This window comes from Hyposmocoma kahamanoa, unplaced genomic scaffold (assembly GCF_003589595.1).
Source record: "Hyposmocoma kahamanoa isolate Upper Pololo Valley unplaced genomic scaffold, ASM358959v1 66, whole genome shotgun sequence".
Classification (NCBI taxonomy): Eukaryota; Metazoa; Arthropoda; class Insecta; order Lepidoptera; family Cosmopterigidae; genus Hyposmocoma; species Hyposmocoma kahamanoa.
The window spans coordinates 16735952-16763552 of NW_020653854.1; the positions used below are offsets into that span (position 1 = coordinate 16735952).

At 34.3% G+C, this 27601-nt stretch overlaps 1 protein-coding gene across 2 annotated transcripts in view; it reads left to right on the forward strand.

Annotated features, from left to right (window-relative positions):
- The window catches only part of LOC113231726, a 212605-nt gene that overhangs the window by 64475 nt on the left and 120529 nt on the right, over positions 1–27601 (forward strand). Inside the window, exon 7 of one of the 2 annotated variants that reach the window (XM_026466210.1) lies at positions 9218–9569. The exons of the other annotated variant lie outside the window; for it this stretch is intronic. Coding sequence (XP_026321995.1) covers positions 9218–9312 — 95 coding nt within the window. The 3' untranslated portion in view covers positions 9313–9569. Of the gene's footprint in view, positions 1–9217; positions 9570–27601 lie in introns of those variants that run through there. 2 annotated transcript variants of the gene reach the window in all.

Below are 27601 nucleotides of genomic sequence, written 5' to 3' on the forward strand. Positions count from 1 at the left end.
ATGAAAGATTTATCACCCAGTTAGTACCTTTACAGCTACCAGTCCTGGCGAGAGATGTCGTGATTCGCTGTATTTTAAATTTTTATTGAAGTGATATTCAATTATTTTTTGTGAAATTACTCCATATATAGGGTTAATTGTAAAATGTTAACAACCTTTAAGGACTAGGTATATTACTAACATCTTAAACAACAACTTTGTTGCATGACTAATAATAATACGTCAATAATAATAATAATACACTTAATAATAATCAATCATCAATAATACTAATACATTAATAAGAGATCAGATTTTAATTTCGTAAAAAATAAAAATATAAACGGTGATAACTCTGTGCGGTAAGAAAAGAAAACGCAGGCGTGAGGGTGGCGGTTGAGGTCGAGGTCGGGGAGGACGCTTTCACGTTTGAATTTACTACCTAGTAGTAAGGGTAGTAACCCAATACAGAACTAAAAAATGTACAGCAAAAACTTAAAAGTTTATAATAGTAGCAGAAGAGCTCCTTGTGAAAGAATCCGTCCAGGGAAGTACTGCCACCTTATTTGTTTCTGCTGCCAAGCAGTAAAATATGAGCATTGCTGCGTTCCAGTTTGGAAGGATAAGGGTGGTGGCGAAATTACAGGCACATGGGACTTGTCGACTTATGTATCGGGGTGACGGGAGCAGTGGAAATGTCCCTTAAGATCTTTGCGATTTAAAGCTCTGAGTGGCACGGCAACAGTTATGGATATACGTATCGCTCAATAGCAGGCGCACGACTTGCTCGTCCCGTCACTTGGTATTATAAAAAAAGGTAAATTTATTATGTCTTTTAAAATGTCATGAAACAAAGTTGTTGTTTATTATGTTAGTAGTTAATATAAAAGTTAATAACCCCTGTAAATTATAATTTCGATCCTTACGATTACAATTATACCTAACTCAACTTCGTTTCGGGTAACCCACATTGATGGGTTTTACCCTTAGACATTGGTTTTTTTTTCCATCCTATAAGGTTTTACACGATTTTATTCCTAAAAATATAATAAAAACCGTTGAAGTATGAAGTATCTCTAAAGTCATAAGTAAAAAGACTGCATTCATAATGATAACCATATAATCCACTCAAGGGTATCGCTATTTAAATTGATTTAGCGTGATGTTACAAAACATTTCGTATGGATTTATTTGGTCCACGGCCGAATCACGTAGTGTCGGGAGACGAGATGTTAGGGTGATGTGAAACGTGGCCATTCGTGCGAGCCTTAACGTGAGAGGCGTTAGGGGTCTTATTTATTGTACACACTTAGACTTGGTCTTTTTGAGCATATTTATCTTTGCTCTTGTGAAATCTCTTCATTTGGATTGATTGTTAACACAATCAACGTGTTTCGTTTGTTTTAGTCCTTACGTCGACGACTAGGGTGTCAAAAAGTATACATTTATGTTAAAACTTTCGCTTAAATAATCGACGTGATTGTCTGTTTTATATAATGATAAATAATGTTGCGCCGATCAGGCTTATAATCATATTTTATTCAATAATTGCATACGATGTTTTACTACCATGATATTCATATATATTTAAGTGAAAATAGTGTATTAGTTTGATGTTATTATTGATATAAAGATCGAACAAAAACAAAGATAAATTCCTTCGGTCCGATTGTACTTTAACCAGAGACTGTTTGTCAAACCGGGGCTACCGCTCTCGCCAACTGATCTACAGATCCTATCAGCAGACTTTATCCGCTTTCTCTATGTGGTTGTCATAATATGTTTAAACGGCTTTTCTGACGTAACGCCACCATTTCATAATAATAATGAATTTATTTATTTCATAACTTGCTACGTGTTAAACTTGGAATGGTTCATTTAGGGCAAAACGTCTGTTGCTGAATTGGATAATTAATTAACTGTATTTCAGACATCTGCGCTCTTTAGTGAATACAATAATATAATATAATAATAATAATATAATAATAATAATATAAGAGAGTACTAAAAAATCGATCGGTTACCGGAAAGTGGGCGACACTGGATTCATCCCCTAGTTTGCCACCTTTAGAGGTAGAATATTTTCTTTAAATGTAAATGGGACCACTACTGAGGTATCCTCTTTCCAACAAAACAAAGGTTCATCAAAAACGATACACAAATTCCGAGTTATCGCGTAACAGACATAAAAAAACATACTGTCGAATTGAGAACTTCATCCTTTTGTGAAGTCGGTTAAAAACATGCAACAGATTTTAAAAATACACATTATCAATAAACATTGTCTTTTAAAGTCGACTTATGCACTTTAAGTGTAAAATTAAAATTTCTTCTAATTTACTTATATATATCCTAACTTAATAATCTTCTTCTCTTCTTATTTTATTATCTTACTTAGAAAGAATAGGTTTGTCACAGGTGGCAAACATGTCGTGGGTTCGAATCCAGCCGGAAGGAAGGAATTTTTCTTTGTTTTTGTTCAATTTTTGTATCAATGGCGTATAGTTATTAATTGGTTGTTTATGGATTTATATAAAATTATGTAAAACTTGGGTGATGTATAATCATGACTTATGTACCTATATAGCGTGACCCCAAAAGGCCTGTGAGTGGCCCCCGTGATAAAAGTTGCTTGTATGTATATAGAGCCACCCCAAATAATCTCGGAGACCTTTAGGGGTCGCACAAGGGTGCCTTTAAGGCATAAAAAAAGAGATAAACCGTAAACCTCAGAAAGTTTTATGTTTGCTCGAGAAGTTCATCGTATCAGTATTTAATGGGAATATAGATTTGATAGATCAGCCAGATACAGATAATGATTTGAAATTATCATAAAATTATATCTATACCATAACACGAAGAAGATAATGAGATACAAACATGTATGTTAGGTATAATGTAATACAATAGAGTAATTTGTAAAATAATTTTACGTAAACATTGGATACGTACATAGTTGTGAAATTAAAGTAAACAATAAACGCTTGTTATTAAGGTTTTTTTATGAAAGTTATATTTTAAAACAACGATAAAAGAGAATGTTAAATAATTGTTAAGATAGTTATTTAAGACTTTGATTTGTTTCTCCGTAAATTCGTTATAAACTGCCTCTCGTTTTTGTAACGAAATTCACAAAAGTCTGCTCTAATTATATCAATTTCTGCAAATGCATAGAGCGATTATAATTTTAATTACAACAACGTTACAAAAAAGAATCTTAATACTCTTTGTTCGCCGCCTGTTTGAGATGGTAAAATTAGAGCGAGAACGTCTGCCTTTATAATCTGAGATTCGAATAGGCACGGTATATTTACCTAAACTTCAAAGAAGTAGTACACATAGAGTGGATAATACCTCCCATTGAAGTCCCAAAATTTATTGTATTGTATTTTATCCTACGAGATATATATTTGTATAGTTATAACTATATGTGTATAGTTATAATGAGTTCATTGCACTGCACTAGCTGCAATATAGCTGCAATAATTACTTTAAGACTTTATTTATTTGAAGAAAACTTTTATAATTGTAAGGAGATATGTCACTATTTTTCGAGTTCTCAGGTTTTTGCGATTGTTCCATATTGGAAATCGAATTATTTTCGGATCCATATACTTCGTTCGGATAAGTTTGTTTGAAAAAACTAAAGGACACGATTTTAATCAGAAAATATAGTTTAAATGTCAGTTTATAACTACTTTGTTATGATTTTTTGCTCTTTAATTATAGCATTGCGAGTCGGTGTTAAATATACTCTGTCTGTTTCGACCTCCGATAATCGGAGTTCACTTCCAAAGATAAAACACAAAGAACCTTTCCGAACCGGTAGTTACGTAACGCTACTAAATTACGGAAAATGACAAACGTATGGTGTATGAAAACCAGCAAGTAGCACCAACAAGTATCGTATAAAAACAAGGACACGGACAGTGGTACTTATTTTTGCGTTAGGTTCCGGCCGCTCATATGGAGTGTAGCGAATAGAAATGCGAATGCACAGTTTCTTGCAAAGGCCTACGTCAAAAATACATTATTCACAGGTCAAAGATAATGAACAAGTTTTAGATGTTCGATATTCCCACAGAATAGTGAACAACTGTAGTGAAGCGTTCACCTTCGGAGAGCGTTGACGCACTGTAAAGGTTGGTTGTGATTCACACCCGTTTCACTAGTTTGTTATTTATATCATATATTCCTATATGCATTCATAGAAATCCAGCTTTATGTCACTTTGAATGAATAGATGGAAAAATGTTCTTTGTTGAACATTAAAAATCCAGGACAAGCGCTTTACTCGCGGCTACGAGCATATTTATCGTCTGCAATTAGCCCGCGCGTGTCGGAATCGTCTGCACAATCGCGTTTCTATTCAGAGTCTGAGACTCTTGAGTAGTCCGTATACGGAATTTGGAGACATTGTTTAAGGTTTAACTAAAAAGAATAAATAAATAAAATGTTAATATTACGTTTGGTTTGAAGAAAACTGTGTAGGCATGTGTTAAAAAGAGGGAGTAGAGTGGCGATTTGATTAATTATTGCCATGTTTTTGCATATCACCAATCTCGCATTTCAGCGAAACCGGTACCTATGCATTTGTAAAGCGATATTCTCCTCATTTTCACAATGTATTCGATATTCAGTTCTTTTGAGCAATTTGGTTATAATAAGAGTTCAATAATTATCTACAGTAATTGGAAAACTCGAAAATTTAGTAGTATTGTAATAAGAACGGAAAATATGTGGCATCCTTGGAGAAAACGAGTGGATTGATTGCTATCCTAAACAAATAGTTTCAGGAACTTATAGAAAGTGAGTTAATGTGACTTTGATGTAATATTTACTGTGCAAATATTAGAGATCCCTTTTTGATTAAGATCCTTTAAGCGTTTAAATACCTCTCTTCGAAGCAAACAAAAAAGTTTTAGAAATTGTAAAAATAGATGAGAGGAAAGTTAGATCTTCACTTGTTTCGGACTCACCAACTCTAATTCCATTTTTGATTGTTGAAGCCGTTAAGTGTCACACCAATAAAATCATTATCTTCGATGTATGACTGTTACTTCTGCTCATGAAGAGGGCTTCATGCTTTTTAAAATTAGCGTCTAATGCGTAAAAGGAAAGATTTTATACCCTTTGCTTTATCTACTACTGACGTATTAGTCTCAGCGCATTTTATTGATAGGGAGGGTGCCAATATGGCTTCGTTAACTCCGTGTTAGTTTAAAGTTTTCAAATCTGCTTTTTAAGATCTGTTTCAATTTAGATACAACTCTAGAAAAATGCCTGAAATTGTTGCCCAGTAATCTACATGGTTCTAACAGAGTTTAAAGTAGGCAGAAGATTATAAAAAACAACAATTATTGCCCTGAGTACCGTCAGTAATTCTTCGAGGCATTTCAGTTTTATGGGAAGAAGTTAGAAGGGGTACCTCAGTAGTGGTCCTATTCAAATTTGAAGAAATGATTCCACCTCTAAGAAAGGCAAATTAAGAGATGAATCCGGTTTATTGGATTTCACCCACTTTCCGTTAGCCGATTTCAATAAAACTTGGCAAAATCATGTAATTCCACAAACTTTTGAGGTCGGTTTTTTTTTATAAAAACGTTACTATGTTGCGATGTATTTTGAAACGAAAATACAAAATACATTTTTAGGTAGTAATTGAAATACAAATACAAAATAGGTATTTATAATGTAAATCAAATAATGTCCAGTCCTGCAAATACTTACCTACATATTGATTCTTGAGTAATAAGAACATAATGATTAAGCACACTAAGTTCTTTCTGTTGTACTCATGTGTTGTATCGGAGTACAAAAGCTTTTAGTGACGTACTCGCCTTTCCATTATACTCTATCACTACATAAATGGACAACGAATATGTTTTTGGTTTAGATTTTGTATAAACGAAGATAATTTGTGGAGCACATTTTGAGAAAAATGACGCTATATATTCTTAAAAGAATTGTTATTTGGTTTAGAGTTAATTTAAATTGATGTGCAATCAGTATTTTTGTTATATAAACCAGGTTTTTGTTAATAAATTAACATTTTCTTTGTACACTGGGAAAATAGCAGTGGTCTAGTTTTGATAAACATGTTTTTAAATACTTTTGATAAAAGTTTGTCAGTTGTCTTATTTGTAGCGAAATATTTTTTTAGATGTGTAAGTTATTTGAATACTGGACATGTTTTTATATGTATTAAGTTTTCTGATAAGCACTGAAATACTGCCCTTTATTTTATTTATAATATCCGTGAACAGTATGCTTAATAAAATAGTAGAAATTTAAAGGTTTAAGTTTTAACGCCCTGAGGCATCGTGATCAAGAGGCTAGCTACGTTTCCCCTTTGGATCACTAAATTTACCGTTTAGTCGAGTAGCTGCTACCCTTCTGGTCGCCGGAGGCTTCAACAAGGCTAACTGAAAGCTTCTTGGTGGAGTTTCGCATGTGACCTCCAGGGACTCAGGGTTTCTTTCGTGAAAGACAAAAAGTTGTAGCGCTGACTTAGGATTATTTAAGTATGTAACAAAAAATAATAGCCATTTTAATATTGTGGAACTGGAAAACGTTATTTAACATCGACGTATGTCTTGTACTCATCACGTTCATGCGAATAACGATTTTCGTTCTCAACAGCTACACATCGTAATAGCAAACGTCATAGTCATTTTTGCTACCGTGCTCGACCTGAAATGTATGAATAGTCAAGAGTACTCTCCGAAAAGTTATTCAAATAAGTACCGACCAAGATCGTAAAATACAGAGGGTTTGCGGTTGAATTATAGGAACGCAGGGACAGGTATGTTTGGAGTCAACATTTTTAGAATGCTTTTTCTTTTCAATCCTCTTACAGATCCATCGATTTGTGGTGAACTAAAATAAAGTTTATTGTTACACTGTTTAATCACAGAACAGTAAATAAATAGAAGTGCCAACGGACTTGGCATGTGTGTCATCAGTATGCGGAGTTCCGCCAACATGAGCTCAGTGTGCCATTTTCGTTTTCGTCGCCTTACTTTCTCAAACTCGTTTCTTAAAGCACTAAGTTAAATGCAAAAAATGGATTGCACATAGGGAGCACTATAAGATTCCGCAACTGGCCACTTAAATAAACAATATTTTAAACAGTAATTACAACATTTGGAAATGGAACGCTTTGGCTGTAGAATACAGTTTGTTTCATCTGACTGTCACTTGTTTTTACATTTTGGCGTCATTTTAGAAATTGTTTGTCTACATCACCGTGGATTTAACTCGTGAAAATTTTCGTAGTATGATTTTCTACGACGTTAAGTGTAATTCAACAGCTCAGCGGAGCTTCACTCGGCTTCACACTGCTTTTGGCGATGAAGCACCATGCAAGACGACTATTTATAGCTGGTTTGCAGAATTCAAATGCGGTCGTGTGAATCTCAGTGACGAATTTCGTGATGGTCGCCCGCCCACTGCTGGGAACAACAAAAACATCGATGTTGTGCGCCATATTATGATCAAAACTGACAGACATGTGACATACCATGAGATTCGGGCATCTTTAGGCATGAGTCAAATATAATCAATACTACATAAACATTTGGGTGTGAAAAAATATATTGTATTACAAGAATCGTTACAAATAGTAATAAATGTTACATTTCAAAAAATTACAAACATCCAGTACAAGTTTTGTACTACGTAATTTTAACATAGTCAATGTCGTTACTTGAAATAATGTAGAAACATATTAAATAATATAATAATAATTATGTCAATATAATGGTTGTATGCATAAAGTTTATGTAACTTATTCATTTCTGTAAAATAATATTTATAACTGCCTCCGTGGCCGAACGGTTACCATGACTGCCACCCAGAGGCCCCAGGTTCGATTCCCGGGCCGGGAGAAATATTTGTATGGCCTACATTCATTTCTCTCGTGAGTTTGGGTGTAATTTGTGTTTGTCTACGTGTGTGTTCATGGCATCCGCGACACAGGGTTTCTCTAGTGCGGGGCTATGTTGAATGTGTGTGTGTGTGTGTGCGTTGTACCTAATAATCTATAAATTACAACATATATTACAAGACCATGACCCTATATTCTTCAGTGGAATAATACTCATTATCCAACAAAAAGTCTTTCAGTCGATGATCAAATGCTTACCAGATTCAACGAAGGGGCGTCAAATGTTGTGTGGGACATAGTAACAAGTGACGAAACATGAATTTATAATTACAGACAAATGAATTTTTGAAGGTGAACAACGTTGGCCTGGCTCATAGCCATCCCGCGTACAGTCCCGATCTGGCACCTTGTGACTTTTATTTATTTCGAAAAATTAAGAACCAGTTACGAGGTCAACGATTTTCATCACCTGAAGAGACTGTCGAAGAGTATGAAAAATGTTTCAGAGATTGTCACGGAGGAGTGGCATAAATGTTTTCAAAATTGGCTAATTCATGTTATGAAAAAGTGCATTAAAGCTAATGGAGAATATTTTGAGAAACAATGAAATCATTTCTGATTTAGTTCTTTTTTCTAATTCATTCCGGAAACTTATAGTGCGCCCCATACAAATTGCAGCCTGATTTCACATAACATTTCCTTCATACTCACACACTGGCTTTTGCCTGTTCTTAAAGTAACGCATCCAAATCAACACCATTAAGAGAAATTTTAAATAAATAGAAACTTTGCAATCTCCTTAATAATCATACTTTACAAGATACGAGTTTGAGAAAGTAAGGCATCGTTGTATATACATTTTGGCCGTGTCAATTATCTCGTGCAAAACTTCGAAAATCGTGGAAAATGTCCTATTTTGCTACCTTTCGAGTGCAAAAGTTGGTGCGCCTATGCCGCCGCCACTGCCGCACCGCTTTCTTTCGTCTGTTGAGATTCATTTGCGATGCACAATGCACGGTGAAATTGCCTCTGTTATGGTGTTACTAAATCCATTTCCTTCGTCTCGTTTGCATTTTTTCGCTATTGCCTGTGCTAGCGCTAGTGCTAATTTCCTTATCGTGCCTTCTATAATTTATGCGTAGCGGTGGGCTGACATCAGATACTACCAAGCATAAGTTGGTCCGTTTATTTTAACAGACTACTAATCTGTTACCTCATCGTTGACTGCATTTTGCTAGCACCACTTCAAAAAAGTAACACAATCTCACCTTATGTAAATCGATTTGACGCCTCTGTCTTGTAAATGCTTATTTAGATTAGTCTTGATTATGCCTAAATTGTTACTTTCAGGAAACATACAAGCCGGCAGAGTATTCCATTCCTGTGATGTAGGCATCAGGGAAGGTGACGCAAAGCGCTTCATGCAAGTGGTGGAAAGTCAATGACATAGAATGGATGGAGTGTTCCATATTTTCTAGTAAACCGAAGGAAGAACATTGGGAGTGGAATTAAATAGCAAAGTTCATGCACACACTCTCCGAAATATATCTGATAGAACACCGACAAGCAGACCACTTTTCTGCGGTGAACAATGTTTAAAAATTTCGAATTTATAAGAGAGTTGTTTTCAATTACCCTTTTTCCTTTCCGTTCCACTGAGTCCAAGGCAGCGAAATAGCAACTGTGACAACAAGTGACAACTACACCATATACGACCGAACTTACATTTGATAAAGAACTAAAAGCGTACAGCTTTTTAGAGAGTGAAAGTACCGCCTGACTCTGAAAGGATGCCCAGTTTTTGACAGCAGCTTTTGCCAATCACTCGATGTAGCGACTAAAGTCGAAGTTGGATACGTACGAACCAAGTGGCTCAAAATGGTCACTTTTCGGAAAGTCGAAATTTGGAAGAGAGATCAAAATTAAAATATTAAGCGCTGAGAGCTGACATTTATTCACGGGAAATTAATGTCATTGAATAAAAATATTGTACTTATATGGGGTGCGCAAAGTTCGTTTGGGCTGGGCGACATTTGGGAAGTTTAGCCACATCTTCAGGCCGTCAATTTCACAAAGCCTAAAAACGAAGGCATTTAACCAGTGCGTTCTACCAGTTATGTCCTACGCAACCGAGACGTGGACGTCAACAACAGGCCACGTCCACAAATTCAAGATCGCTCAGCGCGCGATGGAGCGAGCTATGTTTGGGGTTTCTCTGATGGACCGAATCCCTAACGAGGTCATACGTCAGAGAACTAAAGTGATCGACATAACTCGAAAATCAGTAAGCTTAAATGGCAGTGGGCCGGGCATGTCTGCTGGAAGGTTGATCGCCGATGGAGCAGACTTGTTCTGGAATGGCGACCACGTCAAAGAAAACGTAGTGTGGGACGCCCTGCGGCAAGATGTACGGACGAGGGGAGGTTTATGTCCAGCAGTGGATGCGTGTAAGCTGATGATGATGACTTATATGGTAAGAATGATTTCAAGTTTTTCTACCAATGAATAACGAAATAAATGGGTCGGACACATTCGCTGTTACGCCCTGCCTCGCGCTGACAACCCTCATGCATAAATGAAAAGGGTCAATTAAGATAACACAGATTTTTACACAGCACCATACAACTTTGAATATGTCGTAATTTGCATAAAGAACAATGAAAAATAATTTTAATTAAATGTCGACTGTTTTAGGTGCTGACCGGTATTAATTAAATTTGAGTTATATTTTTCTGCATAAACAGTACTTTTATCATGTTAAGTAACAAGCAGATAGGTTTAATAAATTATGCAGCTAATGTATTTTTCCAGCAATACAAAGAAAAACCTACAAAGAAATTGTATTCAGTCCGAAATGAAAATGAAAACAAATGCTTATAATGCGGTGGAAGCCGGCTGTATTCGTCATCTCTCTTCAGCGCATCTGTTCCCGAGGGGTTCTTTCGCATTAAGACAATACAGTGAGAGTGTTCCGTGATTAGTGAATGAGGATAGTGAATCTCACCAAAGTGAGATTGCAAAGAATTTTTCTGGTCGCAGCAGAATCGGTTTGTATTTAAGTTTCACACTCATGTACTTCTAATACAGGTACATATTTTAATAAAACGTTAGTTTTCGCGATTGTTATACACAGGAAAAAAAAGTATCTTTCGGATCTTTTCATAAAACCCGAAACCGATTGAAAAATTAATATCAAAGTAACTAAAGGAGAAAAAGAAAAAAAATTAAGTTAAACTACAAGTTATTAAGACAAATTAGGGAAGACAAAATAGTACTATCGAGATTGTCGTTGCTGATTCTGAATAATTTCGTTCACAACATGATGGAGAGGCAGGCATTTTTGAGAAGGCCATTAGCCTTCTCAACAAACACACAATGAGCAGCTGAGAAATAGACTGCAACAAAATTACTTACCAGGAGAATAGACAAACATTCGAATATGGAGTCGTTGGAAGTTATTATTATGTACATACTATGTAGGTACCATAAAAGCGGAAATAGGCAATACATTTTGACATTGTAATTATTATTATAAAGAAAAAGTTTGATTAATATTTAGTTGTAAACATAGTTAAACGTAAATAATAATAAATGTTGTGAAATATTTTAAAGATTTTTCACTAAGTTACGAACCAGCCTGTATATTTATCTTTGTATCTTTGTATTTTGACTTTTTGATATCGTCATGAAATTAAACTAAAATATTTAGTTTTATTGAGCACCAATTCGAATTTAATTAGGTGATCACAGCTTTTTGCTATTCAATTAACGGCATGGTCCGCTGAAGATGCTGTTAGAGCCCTAGTGAAAAAAGTCTCTTCATTCCTGGAAGGTGGAACCCACTGTATCGGAGTTTTCTTGGATTTAGCCAAGGCTTTCGATACAGTATCAGTATCAGTTCCGATTCCAGTTAAGCGGCTAGAGCACACCTATTTAGGTGTGCGTGGTGTTGCTCCGACTGGTTTATGAACTACTTGACACAAACACACATTGGATAGGTTTTTAGAAATTATGTAGGTTAGAAGGACTTTAATATAAGATCGTACTGTGGTGAATACTACGTAAAGTGGTTTGATGACAGCTTTTAGCCTGTGTTCAAAAAGCCAACATATTGTGTACAGAGATATTTGTAGATAATGTCAACACTCATACTTAATATGTTAAGTCGTGTGATAACTGCATCTATATGCAAACTAAAGCTAAAATTACGAATTGTATATGGGCATAACCTCGTTGCCATAAAGAATTCACAACGACTGTTTTTTTTTTGTAATTTACCAAACTAAATTAAATCTTACAAACACTTATACTATATGGAGTTCTTAGGTTTTCGCGATTGTTACACACAGGAAATGGAACTATTTTTCCGCATTTAAATAGCGTATGTTTGTTTTTTCTAATATTTAATTATCTAAAAAGTCGTTGAAAAACCAAATACAAAGACACGACAACAAGCACATAGGAAATTTCGTGAGGTCCGCTGGTTCGTTTCGTGGCTTAGTTGGTATAGCGTCTGGCACGGTATGCTACAAGACGTCGGTTCGAATCCGGCCAGATCGAAGGAATTTTTTCTTGATGTTCGATCTTTGAATTAATAATTATTGAATTAAGAACTTTTGTAGCTATAGTGAAAAAATAGAGTGTTTGCATTAATATTAGACATAACTGGATGATGGCTTTACCATCTCAGTCAACCGTGATCATGGGACCTGTAAAGGGTCCGAAACGTTGGTTTGTTTGAAAAAACTAATTATACGCGATTTAATCATTAATCGCGATTATTAATCACAATTCGCAAAGTGGCTTTTAATACATTAGTCTAATATTAGTAATAAATTTTTAAATTCAGAAATGTTAATGAACCTAAATTGAGTATAGGGAACAAATGAAAATTCCATTAAAAGTTACGGGTATGCTTTTAATTTGAATATCATGTACCTAATTTTACTCCATTGTCGTATTCTGGCAAATACACATATTCTATTCTATTACATGCTATGGATGTAACAAAATGTGATAAGTTTATAGTATAGGGTAGAAGTCTTCATTGACTATGTTAGGTATCAAATTGTAAATTGGTGAAGCGGATTTTAAAAAAAGACGAAATTTTTACTTAAATAAATGTTTTTAGGATATCTATTCGATTGTACACCGCCAAAAAGTAGTTGTGTTACTCCATGACGATGGCGTAGGATTCACTACATCGCGCTCTTATACTAAATGATCTTCTTCTGGCGAACTCTCATACTTTGATTATAGTGAAGCCATTTTGAAAAGAAAATGTATCATTAACCCAATGAATATCTTTTTTATGATATCAAGCTACGGCACGAACAAGTCGTACACTTGGTGGTAAGGGACACGCCTATCCATGACAGTTGCAGTGCTATCCAGAGTTTTAAAACGCAGAGATTTGAGGGGCACTGCCAGTGCGCCCGTCACCCAGACACAAGTTGACAAGTCCCCTGTAATTTCACCGGCACCCTTCAAGATCGGAACGCAGTAATACTCACATTACTGGTTTACATTATTGTTAGATTTGTTAATTAGATCCAGTGGGAATAAATGAAAACATTCTAAAAATGTCTGCCATCGGTGCCTATAGCAGTAAGTAAGTTTATCTTATGCCTACGTAGTATGTATGAGTTCCCCTCTCAATAAACATAGTTCTTGACATTTTTTCCAATATGACGGAAAGCTAATATTTACCCAAATTTTCCATTGAACTGGTTATGTTCCTCAATGTTTATACAGATATTTATTTTTATTTCATTGCATAGAAGTTAACATAAAATGTTTTGTATTTATTTACTTTTTTAGTTATACTATTGTGTTTCATTTTTAACCGATTTCAAAAAAGGAGGAGGTTGTCAATTCGACTGCATGTTTTTTTGTATGTATGTTGTGAACCGATTTTGATGATTCTTTTTTTGTTGGACAGAGGGTACCTCAGAAGTGGTCCCATTTAAATTTCAAGAAAATATTCGACCTCTGAGGGCGGTAAACTAGGGGATGAATAACTTTTGAAATCGGTTTTTTTAGTACTCTTACTTAGTAGGTTATTACTATTAAATTCGTGATAGATAAAATTCAAACAAAATTAGACACAACGAAACGGAAAGAAACAACTTTTGCAGATTTAATATTTTTTATTTTGTGGGAATACTGACGTGACTTGTTATTTTTAACCGACTTCTCAAAACGACATCTTTGTGTATGTTACGCGATTACTCCGGCATTTGTGAACTGATTTCGATAATTCTTTTTTTTCAAATTTGAAGAAAATATTCTTTTTTGTAATATAAATTGAAGGGACGAACAAGTCGTGCGCCTGATGGTAAGGAAGCTACACGCCTGTTCATAACAGTTGCAGAGCTTTAAATCGCAAAGATGTCACCCTGAGACATAAGTTGTCAAGCCCCATGTGCCTGTAATTTGCCTTCAAAACCGGAACACAGTAATGCTGACATTACTGTTTGGCGGCAGAAATAGGTAAGGTGGCAGTACTTCCCTGGACGAACTCTTTCACAATGAGCTCTAGAATTAATTAATTATTAATTAAAATAATTCCACTTCTAAGGGTGGCAAATTAGGGAATGAATCCGGTTTATTGGAGTTCACTTACTTTCTGTTAACCGATTTCATTGAAACATGGCAAATAAATGTAACGACACACACAGCGAAAGCGGATAAACAAACTTTTTTTCATTTTAGCGGGCAAGATATGTTTTGATTTTTATATTATTCAATAATTAATTACATACAATATGGACTTCGATTTAGTTTTACCCAAAAATATTTTTTTTATAATATCAAGTGACAGAACGAACATTGTTTGTTAGTACACCTATATACGAATTATGAACCGACGACAAGAGAACTGTCTTCCGCAGACGCCTCTTTCGGCTTTAATTATGGTGTATTATATTTGAACAATGAAAGTCATACGACGTATTACATATTGTGGGTGGTATCAAGTGATGTTAAAGTTGTAATGGTTCTGAAGATTACACCGGCTGAAACTCATATAATGGATAACGAATTTTACGACGTAGAGGAATTTGTGTCGAATTAATTACAATTTCATTTATTACTAGCTGGTGCCAGCGACTTCGTCTGCTTAGAATAAGTAAGTTCGTATGTTTCAAATGTACTGTGTATATTTGAAACATACGATGTGACTATCTAAGACGGCGCCACTAAAGGATCCGTCTGATGCAGATGCGCCCCGCAAGACTTATTAATTAAATGATGATAATGATTAATTACAACTAACTAGCATTTTGTTTTCAAGGCAGTGCCATAGGTAACACATGTTTTTCAAATATGACCTTCTAATGTTTCATGACATTTAAAAAAGAAGAGTGGGACTTCATAATAAACAAATGGATTAAGAATAAATAATGATACAAAAAAACCACACTTGACCTTAGGATCGCAATTAGCTGTCACAAGTCGAGTATAAAAAATAAATAGCTCATACATAAAAAAAATATTTTTGACAAATTGCCGAAGCAATGTTTGTATATCTAATATTTCCTGTATTACTATTTCCTTCAATTACTAGTTTTTTTTTCAACACACTCATGGCCTCGCACTGGGGAAACCCTATATCGTGGGTGCCATGGACACACCCATAGACAAATACAAATTACACCCAAACTCACGAGATAAATAAATGTAGGCCATATACATATTTCTCCCGGCCTGGGAATCAAACCTAGGACCGCTGCGTGGTAGTCTAGCATGGTAACCGTTCGGCCACGGAGGCAGTTAAAATTGTATTTTGTAAAGAACAAAATATTCGTATAACGTACAAAAACCGTATTTTTTAATTAATACCGGTATACGATAATAATGTACGGATTTTCGTATTAAACGCAGTCCTTTGTGAGGATCGTTTGATTAAAATTTTATCTTTTATTACTTCTCAGTTCTAGATAGTACAAATTGTAAAGCTTTGATGTGGACAATATTGACATAGTACCAAGTAATATTATGCATGAAGACAGTTCCCTTTAAAATTTACGGCTTTAGGGAACAAAACCTAAACAACCATTATCACGAAAAAGAAAAATTGCTTGTCTTTGATGTTGTTTAAATTTGCCTCTGGCTTTAGAACAGCATAGCCTTGTACAAAGTTAAATTAGTAGTGTAATTAAGCTTTTTGTTTTATCAAATGTGTAAGTACACGTGTGCGTTTTAGAATTATTAGGAAAATTAAGTTCATCCTCAATGACACCCCTTACGAATTTCACTCGTTGAAACATATCCCCAGAACAGCAAATGTTTTTCGTTTGTACAGGGTCAAAAGCACGTCAAGCTTGACACTTAAGATTTAATACCAACTGTATGCCGCTTACAATAAGACGGTCCAAAGTACAAAGTGTCAAACCTGACGTGCTCTTGACTGTACAATTATCTCCTTTATCCGATTTTCTCAAATCAACTTATTTGTTATCTTTGTCTTTGCTTACTTTTCTTCTGCACGAAATTTCTCTTATAGGATTTTGTTTCACCTTGTAAAACAAGCATTACTTAGAATACGGGACGCTATAATTTTATTTGCTCAGTAAGCAACCTTTCGCGCTCTTTTCAATGTTTTATTTAATCCTGTTTCACGTCAGAAGATAACTTATTTTTGAAAATGGAGCACTTAGCGCAAAATTCGTTATCGGGAGAGAAGGGCACGCAAATTGCGGTAATTAAAATCTTACCAAACAGATGTTGTGAGCAAGATAAGTTAGTGGGTTGTCGTCGGCTCCCACTTCGAGTCAGACCGCACGTCATCCAGATAACGTCACTTACACTTATTCCTTATTATACTACGAGCCCCGCTTTATACCTCCGAAAGAAATGGATTTCTTTTCTCGGAATTTGTTATGCTAAAACGCAGAAAAGTCTTGATAGGGGATTTTTCTTTTTGAAATATGTTTTATTGATATTCTAGTTCGAGAAAATGCAACGAAAATTAGAATATTTGCGAAATATTTGTTACATTTTGTTTTACGAAAACAGGGCAAAAGCGTAACAACAACAATAAAGACTTATTTGTGTAAGTATAATTAATTCGTTAAGTTAAGAATTATCTACAACCTAATAATTAGTACGGCTTTGTGTTTCTTATAATTGCTACGTTTCAGTGTGGTAACTATGCTTACGTAAGTTTAGCTACGCCGCCGTGCTTGAGGCTACGACGACGCGTAGACAATTAAGGATCTACGAGTATTTACTGAATTTTGTTATTTTATCTATTGTTGTTTGTAACATTATTTCTTGTATGTAATTTATTCCACTACTTAAACAATACATTACATAAGCTGTACAAAAAATAGTAAGGAAATAAAAATAGTTAGAATATGAAAAAAGTTTATTTAGAGTTTTTAAAAATATTAGCCCCAAACCCTATGCACTTCTTCTCGAAACCAATAAGTTACTGTTGCTTGCTCAGGAGCAAAGCCCCCAAAAGCGACTTGTAAATTGGTGAGAGTCAGAATGGCGGGTGTACCGTAACGGATCCTGACAAATTTGGTATAAAAACATGTACCTAATATGTACTATTTGGTACCTCTCTTTCAAAAATTTGTACCTCCATCAGAACAAAGTTATAGCAATATCAAAGGTACACCCGCCGTATCGACTGTCAATATGCCAGGTGTACCTCGGATTATCAGTATTTATTTAATAACCACAAAAACATGTTATTCCAAAAACTTGTACCTTAATAGTACTCTGAAGTAAAGGAAACTCTAGCTCGATCTGCTGATTAGTTTCTGAGAAATAAGACAAAATATGTTGACATTTCAGAGTGCTGTATGCATCTTAACGAATCCTGACATATTTGGTACCAAAAAAATGTACCAATTTAGTATTTATTCATAAATTGTATATATACATTATTTTAAAAAAATTACGAAAATATTTACAATTTTGATTTTGCTATAACTTCGTTATGATAGAGGTACAATTTTTTTAAGAATAAGTACCAAATAGTACAATTTTCGTATTTTTTTTTGGTACCAAGTATGTCAGGATTCGTTAACTTGCACATGGCACTCTAAAATCTCAACATATTTTGTCCGATTTCTCAGAAACTAACCAGCATATCGAGCTGGAGTTTCCTTTACTTCAGAGTACTATTAAGGTACACATTTTTGGAATAAGAAGTTTTTGTGGTTATTAAATAAATACTGGCAATCCGAGGTACACTCGCCATATTGACAGTCAATACGGCAGGTGTACCTTTGATATTGCTTTAACGTCGTTCTGATGGAGGTACAAATTTTTTAAACAGATGTACTAAATAGTACAAATTAGGTACATTTTTTGATACCAAATTTGTTAGGATCCGTTAAGTAAGGTACATCCGCCATTCTGACTCTCACTGTAAATTTTCGTATTCCTTCAAGGGTAATCTCCTTGAAATTATAGAAAATTAAAGCATGAAAAGCTTCCCGCGAGACGTCCATTGTTGCAAAATAGAGTAACAACACATTTTTTGAAAATATAAAAAAAAAGAACTACACATACTTGGCCAATGACTTTCACTAAGGAGATTTGTATTGAAATTACACGTCAACTCACAACAGTTTCAAGAAAAAAGAGATTACATTTACTCTGTGACTAACTATTTTTGGAACAGCCATCTACAATAGTGTTGTTAAAGGTCACATTGTTTTAAACTTATGCATAAAAAAGTTAACATATATGTAAATGGAAAATAGAACTGCAAAACAAATTAATTACCAGTAGAGAATATTGTGAGTGTTTACGAAGTCGGGTCGCGTCGCATTCAACGGGTACCGCCTGTGTGTCGCCGGTCACTGCGACTAGTGGGACACAATGTCTTGATTATGTAATTATAAGTGTCTTGACCTATAAAAAAGTCATTATAACTTTAGTAATTAGTAAATATACTAATGACAAACTGAATACAGTGTAACATTAAAACTTGTATTGTTTTACTATATTATATTAAAAGCCGAGGTAGCCAACCTACCTCCTCTCGAGCAGAGGCTGTGGGTTCGAATCCAGGCTCACACCTCTGAATTTCTCAGAATTTATAAAAGAAATATTTTTTTTTTAATTACCACCAATTACTATTTTGTTATATGTTCTTACTTTCTCCTTTCAACCTGTATTACTACAGAAACTAGGTTTACCTGCAGTTTTAATGATGATAGTAAAGATTTTTTTGCAATTACATTAAGGCGAAATGGTATTGTGGTTGCGTAGGTTTCGAAGCGTGTGAGGTAGAGCGGTGAGGTGCACCTATAAATTCATTGCACGATATTTTAAAAGTAAAACAAATTACCTTACTGTAAAATATGATCTTAGTCTCGTGACGTATTTATTACGAAATACGGGAGAGAAAATTTCATTGAAATATCTCTAATAACAATTGAATGAAACTGATTTTTAAAGTAATGAAAAATAAAGATTTTGCAGATTTTCGTAATTTTTTTTTATCGAGCTAACTTTAGTCAATCATGTTTCGGGCCAAATAGTTTACTACCGGTATCCCTGTTTTATTAGCAAAAAAAATAAGTTAAATACGTGTTTTTTAACGTTGTAACTTGTATTTTGGATCTCACTTTACATTAATATTTTTTTGTAATATGTATTTATGAAATGAAACTTTTTTTCGGATCTAAATAATCATAACCAATGTTTTAGGCCCTTTACTCTTTGGGATCTGTAAAGGGCACGAAAGATTGGTTTGTTTCAAGAAACAGATATATGCGATTTGGATTACAGACGGTGACTTTAAGCAGCGATACAAACGCACGTTCGTGAAATGCGCGATTGCATCGCTTGGGACTTATAGGTGATTGCGCGCGCTTGCATCGCATTTGCATCCCTGCTTAAAATCTCGTGAGTGTGCAGACGATTACCGACTATACCGCAACTGCATCGCGTTTGCATCGCTGCTAAAATTCGCCGTGTGTAGCCGCTCTAACAATCGAGAAAACCTAAGAACTCGATATGTATGATGTATTCCTAAATTAATTGCATATATAAACACAGGATGTAAAAGTAGGTTTTTGTACCTAGAAAGAACAGAGAACTTTAATTACAAGTCTTTTAAAAAGGAGATTTTGACCTAAAATAGTTTTAAAGGACTTACTTGTCTTGTAACAAAGAGTCAATAGAGGTTTTAATTATTTGGCTAAGTGTGAACATTATTTTCATGTCATCATTTTGCCAACAGTAATTTTTTACACATTCGTGCATATGCTCTTGACAATCGACTCTAAACTGTCGTAGTTTATATTTCTTTGGTAGCAGCTACCAAAGAATCAATATACAAAAGTTATCTATTATTTAGAATTCATGTCGCGTAGACCCTTTTAGTTGAATCTGGTATAAGTAGGATTACGGAGCAAGCCTCCATAGTCCTATAGATAAATGAATTAATCTGAAAGACTCTTCTAAACAGTAAACACATATCTATCTCGTTTTCTCTACATATATGTGTATATATCTCTTTTTTTTACAAAGTGTGAAGACGAACATCGATTTGAGATTTTTTCTTTTGATCTTAGATCGTTCTCTATTTATAAGTGAATATTTTACGCTACTTTACTTTGGGAGTGTTAAAAGAAGATTACTCCCTTTTTCTCAAAGGAACAATGAACGAAATACATATATATATATATATATATATAATAAAATATACGTTCAAATTCAAAATACTGGAACGTTATAGGTCAGCAGGTCAGCATATTACACTGAAAACTTGTCAATTTGATTAAACACTTGTACACCCTATTCGTAAGACACATTCCGTCGAGAAAAACATTGTGAGAAATTGTAGGGATTGTAAACAGATATTTATAGTATTCATTACTTTAAAACATAAGTTTCCAAACTTTTTGGGTCACACTTAGGCAAAATAAAAAAATTTCAACGCCTACCACCACAAAAAAAAAATTGGCAACACGTATTTTTTATATTAACTTAACACAAAAAATCAGAACGAAAAAAAATTTAGTGTAGTTTATATAGATAATTCAGGTTATTTTCAAATGCGGTAGCACCCCCGGACAGCATCAACGCCCCTCAATTGCTTTCGAGACCACTTTGGGAAATTATGCTTGTAAGGATTTTTCGCAAAGTAAGTCTGTGTGCTTGTATATGCAATATAATAACATTTTGTATAAAATTTTTGTTTTATGGTGGTTTTAAAACTCGTAAATGGCGAATTTTAATATCCCAGGAATCTTATTATAGAAGCGTATTATGCACTTTAACTGAATTTGTGACTTCACGAAAACGATAGTCAAGAACTGCCATTTTCTTTTTGTTCGACGTTAATATAATAAAACGAGAATATTAATTAAAACTAGAAAAGTACTAAATCTGTTTTGAACTTATAAAATGCCACAGAATACTTATAGTACACTTCCGTTACTGTAGTGGATGTATAATCGGGTATTAACGATGAGTGAGCAAGGCCGGACATTATGTACTTACAAAGTTTACTACACAAATGACTTCATATTAAGTTTATTGAATATCACGATGTTTTACTACCATGATATTCAATTATTTTTGTAAAATTACTCCATCATAATTATTAATGCAAGAATCGAAAACAGAAAAATTCCTTCGATCCGGCTGGACTCGCACCAGCGACCTCGTCATATCATGGCTGACGCTCTCTAACTGAGCTACGAATCAAACTAGCAGACCTTACGAAATTCTCTATGTACCTACTTGTTGCAGATCTTCGTTTTTGTTTTTTTTAATATATAATAGACACACGCTTTGCCACAATCTCACGTGATGTTAAGCGATGATGTGACCGACGATGGGACGGACGCGTTGGCCTAAAAATTGTCTATTCACTCTAGCCTTGAATAGCCTCAAATTGTACTTTTTGGAAAATACAGACAGTAGAACATTCCATTCCTTTGCCGTACGTATCAGAAAGGAGGAAGCAAAGCGCTTAGTGCGAATAGGTGTAATATCGACGACATAAGAATGGAGTACTCCGGACCTTCTAGTCGACCGAAGGAGGAACGGTGAGTGTGGAACTAAATTGAAAAGTTCCTGCGCACACTCCCCGAAATCTATCCGATAGAAAGCCGACAAGCAGGCTACTTTTCTACGACAGTCGAGATTTTGTAGATTCGACTCCACAAGAGAATTATTGTTAATAAGTCTCTTTGCTTTTCGCTCCACCGAGTCCAAGGCATCAAACTGGTAATGGGCAGAGCCATCCCAAACGTGGCAGCAGTACTCCATACGCATCGAACTTGTGCTTTATACAGGTTTTAACATTTTTTTTGCCGTAGTGCCATTTGTGAGAAAACTATGAACATTTTTTATTTATATTTACCCGTGTTGTTTATGTATAATTATGAAAATAGCAACGAACATAAAATAATGATAGACTAATATTGTATAATTATAAAAAGTCGTAAAAAACAATTACAACAAAATTCTGAATTTTAATAGATTTTCCGACTTTCCGTCCGCTACAGTTACTTTTAAAGTAAATTTCTCGTAAATAAGAGAAATATTTTCTTGTTTCCAAAAATTTTTACCAATTTCACCACGGGAACTTTTATGTGATCACAAAGGATTTATGGTACTTGTGTTTACCGCCTATCTTACTTCGGCAATAAACCAGCATGTTCGGTCAAGGAAAGCCTGTTTCCTCAAACAAATTTCCTTCCAATAAACTGTTTACGCCTTATGTATTGAAGGCAAAGGTTAGGGGGAAAATAAACATACGACCTCGGTGCCAGTGAGTGTCCATCCTTATGAATATAACATCACTTCAGTCACAAAGACGTATTGAAATGCCTAAATGACTCGGCTCTAATTTACCATCATTGTGTTTAAGGTAATAGCGGTTGTACAGAAATTCTCTGGTTTAACATAATTTTTTGTGGTACAGCTTCTATAACTATCTTTTTAAATTTGAAGTGAGCTTAAAAAAAGAGGTTCCGTATTTCCCTTGTATCTTTTTGTGTATAGGGTCAAGAGCATGTCAAGCTTGACACTTAAGATTTAAAGCCAACTCTATGTCGCTTACGTTAGGAACGGTACAAAGTACAAAGCGTCAAGCTTGACGTGTTCTTGACTGTACCTATGTGCACAATGTGCTGCGTTGGCAACTGTTCGTTTTGCCGATTTTTATAATTCTTTGACCGGTGTAGTCCTTATTATCTCTAGGAAAGTTTTACTATTACAGCATGTAATAATTGTTAGTATTTTTCAACTTACTTTATACGTTTCAGAGGAGATAGCCCCCACCGCAATGTAAGGGCAATCTCCGGACGTTGGGACTACATTGGATGCTATATTACATACACTTTTAAACTTTTGCGTTGCATTACACCAACAGATTAACGCGGGAAAAAACGCGATTAAACATTTTCTTACGTATTTTCACAAGCGATAATAGGTAGGTGTACAAAATATCCATATTTTTTTATTCCCGTTTTCAACTTTTATAGAATACTTATTAATATTTTATTTGTTTTGTGTTGTCGTGCTCTCTGTTTATATTGTGTAAACAAGTAATTAAAAATTACAATATGTTTCTAAAACATATTATAATTTATTAATTATTTATGGTCTAGTTCTGAAATAAATTATCTTTATAAATTGTTTTAAACACATTTTCCTGTTTCGTGTTTTATTTTTTGTCTACCAAGAAACCATCAAATTTATAGTAAAATTTTCATCAACATTTCGTATTTATATTGAACCTATATACGTCACATTTGCAGAAGGTAAATAAAAAAACGGTTTAATAATACGTTCTTAAAATTTAATTCATATTCTTCATTTTCGCTGTCCCAGAAAATAAGTGCACGAACTCAGCTGACTCTGGCTCTGCTAGAAATCGAGAAAAATAACTGTGTTATTGAAGTTTCTTAATAAAACGAATTACATTTGCATTCCTCGTAAACTTTTCATTTTTATTTTTGCTGAGTAAGATGTACTTAAGTCGAGTTCTAAAATAATATCTAAAGTCTGAACACAGAAGAAGGTTATCTCCAGTGTAAGTACACGTAGAGAGATGAGTGACTTTCAAAGTAATGTGGTCCTAACTTTGAAGGTTCACGTCAAAGTACAATTTGGCGGCCCTCGAGACACGTCTTCGATCATTATTCGAAACTTTAATTCACTTAAGATTAGCTTAGAAAATATTTTTGAAAATTTAGCGTCGCAAATCTTCATGAAATATATTATTTTAAAACCCACTTCAAAAAATAGCAGGTTCTCAGTTCGACTGTTGTTTTTTATGTGTATGTTACGCGATCACTTCGACATTTGTGAACCGATTTCGATAATTATTTTTTTGTTGAAACGGTGGTACCTCATTAGTGGTCTTATTCAAATTTGAAGTATATATTCCACCTAAAAAGATTTGCCATCTTTTCAATTAGGGGATGAATCCGGTTTATGGAATTTTGACCCACTTTCCGTTAAAGGATTTCAATGATAGGATGTAATTCCAATAAAAATAAAATGTTATGGTAACCCAGAGCTGATCTGATCATGGAAATAGCAGATAGATGAGAAAATCATTTTAACAGTGTACAGGAGCTACCTTATTGTGTTCGGGTTCATGTGATTCGTTTTGACGAGGACTTCCTTACTGCCACTCAGAGCTTTAAGTCACAAAGATCCGAGGGGCACTGTCACTGCGCCCGTCACCGTGACACATCATTTGCCTTTCAGTTATTATAACACAGCGAAAGCGCATGAGCAAACATTGAGGTCGGTTTTTTTGGGAGAAATTTACAAAGAAAAGTTTTCTCGTCGACCCGGTGGGACTTGATTCCACGGCCGTGCTGCACCATAGCATTGCTCTAACTATCTGAGCCACGGGTACAGTTACCAAGTCGTCGAAATTCTCCTATGTGTTCTTATTATATATTAAAAGATAGGACACAGAGCACGACAATAAATAAATTTAATGAAAGCTCGAAGCGTCTCATAAAACAATGTTATTACTCCGATTACAAAATAAAAAAACAGTGGCATTCCAGAAGGAAGTATTTTAGTCCCGATTCTATTTACACTCTATATAAATGATCTTCCAAATGTCATAGATCAAGAATGTATTCTGTTCGCGGACTATACCACCCTTATCTTAAAATGTCATGATTTAAATAACTTTGAAATGAAATTAAATGAAGCTCTACATAAGGTTATTGAGTGGTTAAATGCAAATAATTTAAATATTAATATTAGCAAAACGAAATTCATGCAATTTAGATCATATAATTGTAATGCGAGACCTGTTCAAGTACAACATAATAACCAAATGGTAGATACAGTCGACTGCTATGGTTTCCTAGGAATACAATTGGATGAACATTTAAACTGGAAACATCAAATTGATCATGTGTGCAATAAACTAAATAGATTTGTTTCTGGTCTACGTAGACTGAGGTAAACTGTACCTCGCAACGCTGCAATGATGGCCATGGGTACGTCTCCGCTGTATTAAGCTACGGACTTATACTATGGGGAAACTCAGTAGACGTAAATAGAGCATTTGTGGTCCAAAAAAAGTGTGTTCGCGCTATCTATGGAGCTAAAAAGGATGACACCTGCAAGCCACTTTTTAAAAAGCTAAATGTCCTGCCTCTTGCCTGCATGTACATTACAGATATCTGCTCGCTTGTAGAACACCTCTTTAAAAAACGCGCTGAAGTATTTACAACGACGATTGAGAGATAAAACAATGAATCTTTTGTGTCAACCTCCTTGCTTTAAAATCATATATATGAAAGAAATTCGTTTAACATGTCAATTAAAATATATAACCATTTGCCAAACCACATAAAACATTTAAGGGGACACGAATTAAAAAAACTTTAGCATATTGGATAATGGACCACTGTTTTTATACTGTAAAATAATATTTAGAATTTAGGACTGATTAATTTTTAATTTTATTTTATGACATATGTAAACTAATTTTAACTTAAATAATTTGCATACCTGAATGCAGGTTGTATACTGTTACTATTACGTTTTTATAAGATCTTGAAAAACATGTGTTTTTGTGTATTCTTGCAAATATAAACTTTGACTTTGACTATAGATCTTTGTACTGACTTTTCGGCTTTCGTCGCCGCTAGTGACATCTAGTGAGAGATTTTTGAATAACCTTCACAAAAAGTACAATTATGTAAGTAGCTTAACATTTATAATTACGAACAATTTGTACGGAATGTTAATTTGAGCGCAGCTATGAGTCAGCATTTTTTAATATTGTGTACCACAATTATATCATTCTGTAATATTTTCTATTATCTTTTGTTTGATCCATAGAAATAATGAAAGTTTGCTCTGCTTGAATATAATTTTACATTGCTATGCAAGTACACACACATGTAACGTAATACTAGTACAATCCGAAAAACACAGTGTGTTTTTTTAAATTGTGGTCGATTGTTTTACTTTTTATTTTAGATCTAATTACAAAATAATGAATTAATCGACCGTAATGTTTTTCGTTATTTTGTTTTAATTTCCTTTCTAATATAGGTTTGTCCAGTGGTTCGATATTGTTTTGGGTCCTTGTAAATTTCGAAAACTTTAGTTGAAAAGGTTTTTATCGATTAAAGTTAAAATTATTCAATGATGAACTGTAACAAAATTTGAATTTCAGCTGTTTCTGATTTATCACAAAATCTAAAAAAATACATTTTGTTTAATTTCGATTTATTTTAATAACGATGTTAATTTAATTACCACTTCATATCTAACTATTTATTTAAATATAAATGTTACTTTTTTACACTCTCCCTTTTTTGTACCGCTAAATGTACTGGCTTGTGCATATTATTGATGTACATTTACATATAAAACGTTAAACAAAATAAAGATAAAGTAATAATAATATAATTGATTACACACTATTGAATATATACGGGCGATTTGTAAAATATTAACAACCTCGCAGGACTTTATGATATGAGTTATTAATGTAACAACCTTTTTCCATGACTTCATCAAATTCAATTTTTGTACAAATATTCAAATTGTTAAATAGATCGCTTATAATTTGATAACACTGTGCGGTAACAAAAGAAAACGCCAGTGTAAATACCAGTCCGTTGCAAAACGCAGGAGTTGAACTTATTATTCTTTCTACCAAATACAGATCTAACAAGCGTCAGATAGTAGAGGAAATACAGAAAAAAATATTTTTGGTAAATTTACTATGTTTGTAAGAGGTCATGCAACAAATGGTTTATGATGTTAGTAATATCATAATACAGTCAACAGCACATCAAGTATCTCCACTACAACGGAAGAAGATCAGTCTATGTGTAGCTTGATGTGTTGCCGTTTGTACAGGCCAAGTAAGGTAACTCCATACAAACGTAGCAGCGCTTGGATGTGTGCACACCCGCCGCGTGCCGTGTACGGACCTACACTTTCGTATAATCTCGCGTGCACTCATGTTGCATAGCGCGGGTCACAGCACGCGCCATTCATTATACAATTAAAGCAGTCTCTCGATGTTTAAAAAATTACATCAAATATTAAGATGTGTTTAATATTGTTTTTGTGGTAGTTTGACCAAAAGTGCCTCAAATTCAGAATTATTCAGTATTGTGCACACACTCCATAATTAAGATACCAACCCGTGACACTGGTGTCAAATCAATACGTAAGTAACTACTGTATTTTACAAAGGTTATTTCAATTTATCTCGAGAATACTGTGCTGAATACTTTAATTTTTTCA